We start from the raw sequence: 13,839 nt of genomic DNA, 5'->3' as shown, positions 1-13,839 counted from the left end.
CAACTTACTTCATTCTGTATGACACACTCTAGGTCCATCCACCTCACTGTAAATAACTCAATTTTGTCTCTTTTTATGGCTGAGTAATATTCCATTGTATATATGTGCCACATCTTCTTTATCCGTTCATCTGTCAATGGACACTTAGGTTGCTACCATGTCCTGGCTTTTGTAAATAGTACTGCAATGAACATTTTGGTACATGACTGTTTTTGAATTATGGTTTTCTCAGAGTATTTGACCAGTAGTGGGATTGCTGGGTCATATGGTAGCTCTATTTTTAGTTTTTTAAGGAACCTCCATACTGTTCTCCACAGTGGCTCTATCAATTTACATTCCCACCAACAGTGAAGGAGGGTTCCCTTTTCTCCACACCCTCTCCAGCATTTATTGTTTGTAGACTTTCTGGCCATTCTGACCGGTGTGAGGTGATACCTCATTGTAGTTTTGATTTGTATTTCTCTAATGATTAGTGATGTTGAGCATCCTTTCATGTGTTTTTTGGCAATCTGTGTATCTTCTTTGGAGAAGTGTCTATTCAGGTCTTCTGCCCATTTTTTGATTGGGTTGTTTGTAATGGCAGTAACATATACAGACTCCCTGTGAGTTGGCCACTGTTTTGATTTACATGTATTAACTCATTTAGTGCTGACAACACTTCGAGGTAAGTACAATCTTTATTTCTCAGTTTACAGATGAGGAAAGTGAGGTGCAGAGTGGTGAAATAGCTTGTTCAAAGTTATCCCGTTGGTAAGTAGTAAGGCCAGGATTTGAACTTTGATAGTGGAGCTCCAGGCTGTACTTCACACCTCTGAACTATCTTGCCTCTAGTGACTTGCTGCCTTTCTTCACTCTGGTTCACCTAGCTTCACCTTTGGGCTCAGGGCCAGATCAAGTTTTCCCTAATTTCTCCTTTCAGGCCTCTTACAGCCACTTTGGCAAGTACTGCTTCCAAAGCCAGTGGAAAACACTGGTAGAGTTCCCTGCTTTTTCTGTTGTACAAAAGGCAAATTGAAGTCATGGAGTAAGATACAGATCTCTCCTGCTTTCAGGTGGCAAGGGAGGTGAACCTAAATCAACCTTGCTGTATTTCTCAGATTACTATCTCAGCATATGAAGAAACAAAATACCCAGAATTTATAGAGAATTTATTTGATCTACAAATCAAATGCGCCAAAGAAATGAACAGAAAATTCACAAAACGAGGCAAATATCTTTATTTCAAAATCAACCTTAGCTAGATTCATTTTTATGTTTTTTTTTTTCTTGATATTGGCAAACTTTAAAAAGATTGATGTGACTGAAGCTGGAGATGGTAAGGATGTGAGGGGGGTGAGAGACAGTGAAAAGGTAGTGGGATTGATGGATTATAGATTCTGATAGAGCTGAAGTAATGCCGGATTGCAGTATGAGAAGGAATAAACAGGAAGGACAGGAGGTAGTGATCAGAATATGGGATTTTACAATTGAGAATGTGAAGAATTTCAATTTATTGATAATGACAAGGTCTAGGGCAACACAGTCCAATAAAAATATATGCTGTGTATATAACTTAAAATTTCATAGTAGCCAGATTTAAAAAAAGCAGGTAAAATTAATTTTAATGTATTTTATTTAATCCAATATATCCAAGAGTAACATTTCAACATGTAATCAAAAGGTTATTGAGATGTTTTATATTCTTTTTTACATAGTAAATCTTTAAAACTTAATGTGTATTTTATACTTACTACATATCTCAATTTAGACTACTCACATTTCAAATGCTCAGGAGCCACACATGGCTAATGACTACTATATTGGACAGCACAGGTCTAAAGTATGACCATGGGAATAAGTGGTAGGATAGAGAGACCAGGGTATTGGAAGGATCACCTATGTGAATACTAGAATCACCAAGAATGTTTTTCAGTCACCAAAAAGAACATGTTAGACCTACACATAATGAGTCGGAAAGATCTCCAAGACATATATTGAAGGGAAAATTAATTTCCAGTATATGTATGGATAATACCATTTATTAAAAAAATATGTAAGTTACAAAAGAATACTACAAGGAAAAAGATGTGCTAACTTGATGATGGTTGCCTCTGGAGAATGGAGTAGAAATAGGATGGAGTGGGAGTGAAGGGGAACTTTCAAGTCACGCTCTATATACTTCTGGATCATTTGTATATCTCACAATAAGAAGGTATTCATGTACTTGTATAATTGTATAATAATAATTGTTTAAGAGTTAATATTAATACCATTGATCTTGTTATCTATTTGACTTGGTTTCCTCTCTTCCCCCAATTGCCTGCCCTTTCCTCAGAGTTTCAAGTATCATGAATTATTCTGAGAATACAAAGCTGGACGGCTTACTAACCATTTTTTTTTTATTAGTAAAAGAGTGTGTGTATTTCATTTTGTTATATATGATGCTGTAAAGCACCTCGTTAAGACTTCCATTTCTGTTTTGTGTTGCTTGGGGCCTCAGATGACCAAATCTTTAAATCTCAAGATGAATGTGATTAAGACAAGGAGAATGAGTTACGGGGTTCCATTCTGTGTCTTATTCTTTTCATCAGACAGCATTCATTTCCTCTCCTATTTCCCTAACTAAACATGTAGCTCAAGAATGCTCTAGCAGACTTAAAGAAGCATGCTGTGATCTCTTTCTTTAGATTTTATGCTTCTTGAGGGCAGTGACTGAATTTTCGTACCCCTGGTGCCTATATTAATGCACTCAATAAATGTTCTTTAAATAGCACAGTGAAGGTAATTTGTCAATGATAAGAGCTAGTAAGTGTACTGAAGTGTACTGAATTCGAGTTTAGAGTAGAGGAATGGGCTGTTATGTTATTTCTATATTGCTTTCTTGTGAACTTTCAACTTCCCTTTCAAAATCTAGGACAAATGTCACTTTCTCCCCATAGCTTTCCCTTCTGCACAAGTAGTTAACAGCCACACCCTCAGTGTGCCCAAAGAATTATGTGTATATCTCTCAAACCCTCTCATGCTATGTGTTCACATTTCTAATTGTGAGTTCTTTCTGGATAAGGATGATTTCTTACTATATGTAACACAATGTCTGAGACCTAGCAGGTGCTCAATAAATGTTTGTGAATGAATACATACATAAATGAATCAGACATAATACATAAATGATCAGACCTTGAGGCCTCAAATCCATTTCCACATACAATGACAAAACAGAGACGAAACCTATATTTATTTAATTACTGAATATTTATTGAGCACCTGCTATACACAAGGCAAAAGGAAAAGAAACAAATTGTCTATCCAGAATTACTTTTAACTCTTTCAGCAGTGCCTAAGTCCTCATCATAAAAAAGTCCATTATACTGATTTAGTATCCATTCATTCTTTGGTTAATCTTCATGTACAGTTTTCTCAAGTGTACTTTCAAATATTGCATAATGCTGTTGACCATGATATATTCCAAGGGCTGTCTGAAGTATAAGAGGAATCAACATTGCTTTTACCTCTGTTTGACAAAGCAGCAGCCAATAACGTAAAACCCTTCCTTTTGGTGGCAGTGGAACAGTATGATACCTAAAAACGAAAAAGGATTAATTACTTCCTCTGGAAGTAAATTCTATAAAAAATTTGTTGATGTCTCCTAAACTGATCATTTCTATTCTAGATCTTTCATGTAGATAGCAAAAAAGGTTAAAATTAGCTATTTGAAATATGAAACTATGATATTTTGATGAAAATGTGTCATTGGCAGCTAAAGAATAAGGAGAATTTATTAACATTAAAAAAAAAAAGGGGGGATTCCCTAGTGGCGCAGTGGTTAAGAATCCACCTGCCAATGCAGGGGACACAGGTTCAAGCCCTGGTCCTGGAAGGTCCCACATGTTGTGGAGCAACCAAGCTCGTGCACCACAACTACTGAGCCTGCGCTCTGGAGCCCACGAGCCACAACTGCTGAGCCTGCGTGCCACAACTACTGAAGCCTGTGTGCCTAGAGCCAGTGCTCTGCAACAAGAGAAGCCACCGCAATGAGAAGCCCATACGCACACCGCAACCAAGAGTAGCCCCTGCTTGCCTCAACTAGAGAAAACCTCCAAGCAGCCAAAAATAAATAAATTAAATAAATAAATTTAAAAAAAAAAAAGGAAAGAAAGGAAGAAACGGAACAAAAAGATGGACTTACTTGACTGCCAGACGTCCATTTTTAGAAAAAGCTAAAGCAATGGGATATAAAACACCACACACTATGCCAATCAGTGAACTTCTCAGAACACAATTTTCCCGGCTTATATTACCTGGAAAACAAAAGTAAATTTGATCTCCTTTTAAAACTCAGGATAAGAACTATTAAGAGTCTTGGGTCCTCATACAATAGTTATTTGCATTGTCCTCAAGCATAGCAAAATAGTAGAAAGAGTATTAGAAATTCAGTCTAATAGACTAAATGTATCACATTTAAAAAATGCTTTTATTATACTTCACATAAAGATAAGTTACCTCTTACTTATATGGCTGTTGAAGAAGTAATTTCATAGTGAAGTATATTAAACTAGCAGACCAGATATCTGGATTCTAGGGTAGTACATTTATATTGTCTATGTGTCAGGCATGTGCTAGGGATACAGTATTACACAGAAGAGATCCAATCTCTGACCTTCAGGTCCGTTTACTAAGAAGGAAATACATTAGACAAATATTTAAAGAAATAATCTTAAGTGTGCATATGCTTTGAAGGTAAAATGAATAGAGAATGTATCTAGAAACTTAACCTGAGGGAATCAGAGCTTTCCCTGGGGAAAAGGTATTTAAGCAGGGACCTGATGAACAGGGGTCAGAGGTTCCATCAATTACTAGTTGTGAAACTTAAGGTAAGGGGAGGAGGTAGGAAATAACATTAGAAGCCCATAATATGCCAGATACTATGTTAGACATTCAACACACAGTATCTTAATTCTTAAAACAATCCTGTGAGGTAAGTACTATTAGTCCTAATTCATAGATAAGACAACTGAGTCTCAGAGATTAAATGACTTGCCCAGTGTCACAAAACTTAAGTGAAATATGTAGTATACCAAAGCCTCCTTTTTTCCCAGTATATCATGCTGCTTCTTAGTGTACTTGAACATGTCTCAGCTTAGTTTCTTACCTGTAAAGAAAAGACACAATACTACTTGCCCTGGCTGATTAGGAGGATTGTTGTGGGGATGAAATAGGACAATATATGTGAAGGTACTTTGTTAGTGGTAAAGAAATACACAAATGTAAGGGACTATTATCAGCAGTAGCAACAGTATATGTTAATGAGTAATTTTACTTAGATATAAACACATTATATGTTAATGAATTTAAATTTACCTGAATACAAAGCATGTCTTACAAGAAGCTCATAAGAAACTATGGTAGACAAAAATGGAAGTGTAGTCAATGATGCATATGTCTTCAAAGCATCATGTTTAACCTTGAAGCAATGTCTGAAAATTAAGTTTGCCAATATTCCAGAGAAACCAGCTGTTGTTCCAAAGGTCACTGTTCCATATATATTTAAAGTCCTAATTGGAAAAACAAAGTGAAGAATTAAGTTCAACATAATATTCTTCTAATAGATATATCCTTTCCTGGGTTTGTTATTACATATTTACTCAACATCAAATTTTTCTTGAGCATTTACTATGCTCAATACTATACAAAGAAAGGTATTTTCTTTGTGCTGAGGGTGGGGCAGTGAATAAGGTGGAAAAAAAAAAAGAAAAAAAAAGAAAAGAAATTCCACCCCTCATAGAACTTGCATTCTAATGAGAGAACAATATAATTATCTTCCTGAGAATAGAGTGGTTCTAAGATGGAGCTCTTTTAAAGAGAGAATAAATTTTGGCCACAAATAAATATGAATATGTTCCAATGTAGCCAAATTTTATGAACTATCTAAATCCAAGAATATTGTTCTTTCTACTAAAAGAATTAATTTGCTTAAGGTCATTTGAAAAAAGTTTTTTACATTTGGTTAGGCCTTCTAGAAAATAACTATTTCTTAAGTAGTCCAGATATTTAAAATAATTTGTCTAGGATTTCCAAAACTTCATCCAAAGAAATTTGAAAGATCTAGTTTTTCTGACTCATACCTAAATCCAGAAATGTTTAAAGTCTAAGATCAACGTCCTTTGATTTTATTCTTGAGCTCTATTAACCTAAAAGTAATGTGAGACTATATGTACATCATGGAATCTGTATTCCCTTTTGCTGAGCTCAGCACTGTTACTGAGGTAATAAATTCTAAACTGAAATTAATTACAATTGATAATTAATATAAGTAACCCTCAAAATGGTGTTCTCCTAATTACTTTTAATTAAAATATGTTTATTGCACAAATAACATTTCAACAATTTTAGAAACAAAACAATTTCAAGAGAGAAAAGAAATTATCCAGTCTCAGTATTCCAACAAACCACTATTTTCATCTGCTTATGTTTCCCTCCAGTTCTTTTTTTAAAATAAGCTTTCTTTATAACCAACTCCATAAAGTTAACAGGATCTTAGATACCTAGAAACAATGGCAATACAGAAGATCTGCAAATAGTTATTGACTTTCAGTCTAGGTGAGTTTCTTACTTTTCTTTTCTAAGATATTCAAATTTTTTTTCTATGATTTCGATGACCATTGGTTTTCTGAGTTTTGCATCTCCTAGAGAAGGACTGGACTGACCATATATGTATGTTGGCATCTTGATGTCCTGAAAAACACAAAAATCCAGAACCATAATAGCTAATGATGTTAATATTAAATCTTATAAATTCTACAGATTCAGATTAAAAAACATTTAGACTCTAGTAAAAGTGTCAAGTACTGTCATCTGCTTTCACACACTTTGTTAATGATTCAGTCACTATTTAGTGAGCTCTTATTATCTGTTAGATGATGGCTTTTTGATTCACATAACAACTTTGAGAAATTGGTTGGATAATGGTCATCTCTACCTTTATGGATGAGACAACAAGGTTCAGAGAGGCTGACTTGCCTGAGGACTTGTTGTAGAAGGATAATTTACTGAGATATTTTTTGTTTTCTTTACAGTTTTCCCTGAAGGTAGCCAGGCCCTTTGTAGTTCTCCATGCTCTAGCTTTTTCAGAGCTGAAAGTAAACAGTAGCTACTTGTTGACCACTGTCTTTATCCTCTGTCTCATGAAAGCCTGAGCTTTTGGAGATTATGTTGACTTTCCTGGAGAGGTAGGAGAGAACAGGGATTGCCTTGGAGAATATCGAGAGAGAACATCAGAAAAAGGGACACATTCCAGCCTAGGAAGAGGCAGTGGATCATGGTTACCTTGGATTATATAAGGTGTATATATCCAGATCCCTACTGGGGCAGAAGTAGGGCCTTTGCTGGAAATTGCTATGCAGTATATCAGGGAGCCTGGACCTATGGCACTGGGCTCCAGGGTTGGAAAGTTCCTGTGTCCCAAGTGTGATGTATGAATAGACAGTTGCTAATGTCAAGGGACCATGAGGTTTGGCCAGTAGCATCTTAACAGAAACCAGTAGTTGAAAAAAACAAAACAAAACTGGACCCTCAGAAAGGATCCCTTCTGAATATTTTGCTCTGGGTAAGACTCTCAGATTTCTGTGAAACGTCTTAATATTTGTTACATCTTTTGCCATACTGGCATTATGGGATTCCAGATTAGCCAATGAATAGATTAAATCTGTGCCTTTCACAATTTATATGATTCTCCATTTTAACAACATTTATGGTCAAGGGCATAGACTAATAAGTCTCAAATTTTAGGAGTCCTGGGCAAGAGAATCGGAAAGGGTTAAGCATAAAAGACATAAAAGAGACTTAGTAAGATTCTCAACTTTTCATGTGCACAGGAATCACGAGTTTATCTGAAATGCAGTCTCTTGAGCTCCCTATTGAGATATCTGGATTCAACAGGAGTAAAGTCTAGAAATCTGCATTTTAATAACACCAAGTGATTCTGATGCTGGTAGTCAATGGACACATGTTGAACATCACTGTAATATTCATTTCCTGAATAAGTGATATGTTCCAACCCTAACCCTAACTAATGAAAGGCCAATTCATCCATGGTATCAACATCCTGAAGGTACAGACTCTTTTGAATCTTCATATGGTATCAAACAATGAGTAATAATGGACGAGTTTCTTTCCCTGCATCATTGAAGAACTTACTCAAGCCAGTTCTATCTTTTTCTTTAAAATATCTGAGGACAGAAAAAAAAAGTAAAATATTTTATAAATTACAATTTTTCAAAGACTAGATTGAATCTTTTGCCTCTCTCTGACATCTAAATGGCAAATGGAAAAGACAAGATAGCAATATATAAGGGAGATTCTATATCTAATCCCTCTGGTGTACATGAAGGCAGATGTCAGTAACATGACAATTAACCAGAAACTTGGGAAAACTTTTCGTTTTGCTGTCATCTAATTCACTGAAGTGCCTTATTCCTCACAAAGAAAACTTTCAGGCAATCCCTTGTATCAACCTCCTACCTCATCTACACCTCAATATATAGGAAACACAGATATCCAGGATTATGATCCTAAAATACTGAAACAGGACAGCAAATATTTATTGACTGCATAGTTTTTGTAAGGCAGTTATTAAAGCAGAGAAATATACTGATAACTTCCTGACAGAATTTTTACAAGTACTGAAATGTAAAAATTTCTCTATAACTAACATTTTATCTAAAGAGTAACTAGTTCAAGGCCACTCAACTGGGCACCACGATTATACCAGTAATATTTTATGGTTTTGTAGTGCTTTTATTTGTATTATTTCACTTGACCTTCAGAATTTTATTTAACATTCACTCATCATTTGCTCAGACATTCACCTGGTATTTGAAAGCCCCCCGAATAAGCAAGATGTAGTCATCTCCTCAGAACCCATAACCCAGGCAGAGGTCAGGACAAAATGGCAGGAAATTTAAAATGCAAACGTCCCGAGTGAAGAGAAAACAGGCTACATCAATCAGGACTAACCTTTAGGTTTCCTACTTTCTCCCCACCTCTTTTCATAGCAACCAGGGATTTAATTGCGCCCTGCATGGACTTGGGAGCTGTTCTCTTTAGACTTCAAATGCCTTTTACGCGCATCATTTCAGAAGAGTGCGGCAGCACCTGAGGCTGCAGAAATCACCGCCCCTACCACCCTGGGTTTCCGCCTACCTTGGACGCTTCCCCAACTCCCACCGGCACCACACCTGCAGCCCTCCTGTCGGCTCCAGCCTCACGCCCGAGCGCCGCCATTTTGGCGACTCACGTGACTAGTGGTGGGCGGGGACCCAGAACTCCCGGGGCGGGAAGTGGTGCGGGCTCACGCCTCTAGCCCTCATCCCTGGCCCGCCCCGACCCAGTCAAAAGCCGCGCCCTACATCCTGGCTGTGATTGGGCCCGGCGTCCAGAAACGGGAGCCGCTCATTGGCTTCCAGGAGGTCCAGACTCCCATGGGCCCGCCCCCCTGCCAGGCCCGTATTCCCTTCTCTTTAATTTGTTATCGTAGCTCCCTCTTCTCGCCTCCTGAGGGGAACGTGGGGCGGTCCGAGCGCAGGGATGTCGCTGCGCGTTTTCCTCTCCTCAGGGCACCTCCGTTAGCTGGGGCCGAGCTGCCCAGCCCCTTTCATTCCTTCAGGGTGCTTGCCCCTCTGGCATGGCCCGTGTGTTAAGGCTCCGGCTTCTCGGGCACCTCCTCCCTAGAGCCCCCAACCGGCTGCCAGAGCAGCCCCGACTAGCCTCCTCCCCTCACAGCCGTCAGACTCCCCTTCTCAGTCTTTAGTCCCCTCATATTCTATCCTTTATCCTCGCTTGGAAAGAGACTGGAGAGAATTTTGCCCCCCACCTCCCCGAGAAGACCCCCTTACCAGCCGGTGTTTCGGGTTGGGGAGCCCAGCGAGGACGCCTGGCGCTCTTTTGTGCGCGTTCAGTGCCCAGCAGTATCTCCCAGACCAGCACCCCCCGACCCTCCAGTCTCCATGTCTTAGAGAAGCCAAAATCGAGAGTTATATAATTTCTAGTGCTGCTGTTTCTCCTGCCTGAGGAAACACTTCATCGCGTGGAGGGTGCAGGACATTTCTGTGCTCTTCTATATAAGAACGGGGTGTGGGCAGGGGTGGCCGGCGGTAGCAGAGAGATTTGTTTTTTCTGCAAAAGGAAGGTGGGTAGTTTGGAGAGAGACTGAGGGAAAAAGGGTGGATGTGGAAGCCAAGCGGCCGAACTCTCTCATTTAGGAAACCGCGAACTGTTTGCACAGCTTATGCTCACATGCCTAATACTACTACAGCGTCTCAGAAAACACCTTTGGGGGAAGGTTTGACTTGTCTCGAAGAGTCTCAGTGTTTTTCCTCGACGGATAGGGAGCTGCTTGGATGCGAAGAGACGGCATGATGTGAATGACTCCAGTGTGAAGAAATCTTCGCCAACTCATCCTGCATCAAGTGCCCATTGAGTAGCACTGTCACTTTAATGTCTCCATGCCAGGGGATTGCTTTCCTTCTTTTCAATCCTCTCGGTTAATACGTGGGAGGATCAGAATCAGAGGGGGCATTAAGGATCAAGCCTGAGGGGCTTGGAGAGCACAGAAGAAAAAAAATGAAAGTGACAGCAAGCTGGATCCTGTCTTACTGAGGGGGTGAGATCCGGAACTTCTGGTCCAGTGAATAGAAAGGGGCCTTTCAGTCTGTTCTGCCCCAGAAAACTGTCCAAACTCACCCACCTTTTTAGAGACTAGAGTCAAAGAGGTTTTTAAAAGTATTTTTGGGGGGTGAGGGTTTTAAATTTTTCTCTAAAGAATTGAGGGTTTTTATCATCAACCAGTTCATCTTTGAATTTGATCATGTATTGAGTAATGAGACAGCTGTGTAAATTTGGTTTGTGCCTTAATTGAGTTAGTCATCGAACTCCAAAAATGCTGCTGCCTGAAGAGGAGTTTTAATAATGTTTTCTATGCTTACAATAATTTTCTTTTTAAACAGAATAAATGTTTTATAAACATTGAAAAACTCAAAAGCTATTTTTCTTTAAACTCCGTGGGCACTGTCAAAGTTGGTGGAAAAAATACATCATTTTTTCTTTATTTGAAAGAGAAGACAGCCTGGATTTCAAACAGTGAAGTGGTTTGCAACAGTTACCTGGCCCTTGGCCTCCATCCAGGTGGATCAAGTTGAGACCTGAAAAGAGATCTTGAATCCTGTGTCAGTGGAAAGACCCAAGAATGCCAGTCAAGAAGAAAGGTGGGCTATGAGGCTTTCTATATATGTTTCTCCTTTTTCTTGGTTCTGCTATTTGCAGTTTAAATTGTAGTCCATTTGAGAGTAGAATTTTGCTTGGGATGTAGTTGTTGTAATGATGTCTTTTCTGTGGTACATCATTCAGTAATATTATTTTACTAAATGAAAACCAAGTAGGACTGTTGTATTGTATTATAGACATTTATGGTTTCCTAAATCAGGTGGTATAAATCACCATTTGTAATCAGCGTAAATTTGATACCACAGATTTGGGATTTTCTTTAGCTTGCTTTCTTAGCTTGTTAAAGGTTACTTTTACACAGTCTTTAAAAAAGAAACCTGTACAGTGCAGCTCTTCCTCATGGATTTAATATTTATCAAGCAAATTACATAGTTGTAAAAGATAAAGTTGTTTGTAGTGAATGCAATTATAGATTTATTATTTATCTTTTATTAAAAATAGCTTTCATGTTTGGGTTTACTCTAGTGGAAACTTCACTTTTGTGATAAAGCACCGCTTTGGTAACTGTTGTGCTTTTCCAGATGTATACATTATCCAGTAACATGATTGGCAAATTCTGCAAGTGAGGTAAATACCCCACTCCCCACCCCCACTGATCAAGCTCTGGAAGGTTCCTGAAGTATAGTTTATTATAGGTCACACCTTGGGATTCACTTTAGCCTAGATCTACCCCAGGTGAGCCCTGTTCACCTAAGGATCCTAGAGAAGCTGGTGTTTTTTGTTTTTTGACATTTTATAGAAGACCAGATCAACTATAAAGGAGTTTTTAAAAGAGTTTTAAACTAAAATGTGTACCAATACCCTTGAACTCTACTGTAGTGGACTAGTATAGATCCAAATGTTGACCATTTATGTGAGTTGCTACAGTCTGAAACTAAAGCTTAGTGTGAAGGTTAAGGTGCAACCTAGCTCTGCATGATGTTTAATCCTACCTGTGGATTTGGAAGGTGTATTGAGGAAACTTATAATCAGTGAGATTCTTTATCCAGCTGCTGTCTGTAGAGAAGGACAATGATATACAAAACCTCTGAAACACCTAGAAATGTCCCTTTGTATGCTGGAATTTAAGACTGGGCTTGTTTCCTTCTCCTGCTCTCCTCCATAATATCACTGAGAGAAGTAAACTCTCCTTGAGATTTTGGAGCTACACCTGTCCAGACCTGACACAATTGGTTTATTTGGAACAAGAATGATTTGGGGGAATGTAGCCAATAAAGGATACGTCTCTTTGACTTATTTAGCTTGAGGTGTATTTTTATTCTTTCTACCATTTATTGTGCTCTAGTTAGTGTCCCTTTTGGACTTATTTTAAACTAGTAATTGAATTAAACACATTGGGGGGGTGTGTGTGTGTGTGTGTGTGTATGTATGAGACAGAGACAGAGAAGAGGAAGAGAGGGAAGGGAGAGAGGAAAGGGAGAGAGAAAGAGAGGGTTAAAAAGGTATCTGGGAAGGAGGAGGAGGAAAGGCATTGATGTTCTAGATATCTTAACTAAGCAGGGTGAACTTAAGATTTCTAAACCCAACAGACTGAGATTTTTACAAAAGTTCCTACCTTTAAAGAAAGTTACAAAAATTGCCGATACATTATTGAAAACCATACTTTATGAGAAATAATTTCTTTCCTTCCCTGCTTCCTTCCTTCCTCTTCTTTCCTCCCTCCCTCCTTCCTCTTCTGTTATTCTTTACCAGTGGATTGATTGTAGTGGGTCAAATTTTTTAAGGAATCAACAAGTTCTAATTAGCAAAGTACAAAGTTCTAATTAACAAGTACATATTTGGATATTACTAAAGTATATGCATTATGTAATTTACTTCATGAACTAATCTAGAGAAACAGCTTATCTTTTAAAAAATCTCTTAAAACTGTTAGTATTAAGATATATATTTTAAAATATTATAGACAACTAACCAAACAAGTTATGACATGTACATTATATTTTTAATTAGCTAAGCTTACTGTCTGTACTGTTTCTATAAGTAAAACAAATACTTTGAAGTATAACCTAGATTTATTCTGCAGAGAGCACAGTCCTCTATCATCCTGAATCTTTTCTCTTTCTTTCTTTTTAATATTTGTGCTGCTTCTTTTGTATTTTTTTTTTTTTTTTTTTTTTTTTTGTGGTACGTGGGTCTCTCACTGTTGTGGCCTCTCCCGTTGCGGAGCACAGGCTCCGGACGCGCAGGCTCAGCGGCCATGGCTCATGGGCCCAGCCGCTCCGCGTCATATGGGATCTTCCCGGACCGGGGCATGAACCCGCGTCCCCTGCATTGGCAGGCGGACTCTAAAGCACTGTGCTACCAGGGAAGCCCTCTTTTGTATTTTTTTAAAAATTTATTCAGTTATTTTTGGCTGCGTTGGGTCTTCGTTGCTGCGCGTGGGCTTTCTCTAGTTGCGGCGAGCGGGGGGTACTCTTCGTTGCGGTGCACGGGCTTCTCATTGTGGTGGCTTCTCTTGTGGCGGAGCGTGGCCTCTAGGCTCGCAGGCTTCCGTAGTTGTGGCTCGTGAGCTCAGTAGTTGTTGCTCACGGGCTCTAGAGCGCAGGCTCAGTAGTTGTGGTGTACGGGCTTAGTTGCTCCATG

The 13,839-nt window shown here is 38.7% G+C and overlaps 2 protein-coding genes across 9 annotated transcripts in view; one reads left to right on the top strand and one right to left on the bottom strand.

Annotated features, from left to right (window-relative positions):
- Positions 1-1,131: 1,131 nt before the first annotated feature.
- TMEM126B (transmembrane protein 126B) lies at positions 1,132-9,311 on the bottom strand. The gene is made up of 5 exons (XM_033431854.2): positions 9,178-9,311; positions 6,590-6,711; positions 5,338-5,531; positions 4,166-4,277; positions 1,132-3,558 (listed from the first exon to the last, which is right to left on the bottom strand). The coding sequence occupies exons 1-5, from the start codon at positions 9,256-9,258 to the stop codon at positions 3,375-3,377; spliced, it is 693 nt and encodes a 230-aa protein (XP_033287745.1). The 5' UTR covers positions 9,259-9,311; the 3' UTR covers positions 1,132-3,374.
- An 875-nt stretch (positions 9,312-10,186) lies between these two features.
- Positions 10,187-13,839, top strand: part of DLG2 (discs large MAGUK scaffold protein 2) — a 2,044,900-nt gene continuing 2,041,247 nt past the window's right edge. Inside the window, exon 1 of one of the 8 annotated variants that reach the window (XM_049713435.1) lies at positions 10,187-11,237. In XM_049713435.1, the coding sequence (XP_049569392.1) occupies positions 11,219-11,237 (19 nt within the window). In that variant the 5' untranslated portion in view covers positions 10,187-11,218. The remainder of the gene's footprint in view (positions 11,238-13,839) is intronic. The other 7 variants (XM_049713436.1, XM_033431831.2, XM_033431832.2 and 4 more) reach the window with 7 other exon arrangements.

This window comes from Orcinus orca, chromosome 8 (genome assembly GCF_937001465.1).
Source record: "Orcinus orca chromosome 8, mOrcOrc1.1, whole genome shotgun sequence".
Classification (NCBI taxonomy): Eukaryota; Metazoa; Chordata; class Mammalia; order Artiodactyla; family Delphinidae; genus Orcinus; species Orcinus orca.
Note: the sequence above shows the minus strand (reverse complement) of the source record. Positions and strands in the feature narration are given on the sequence as shown.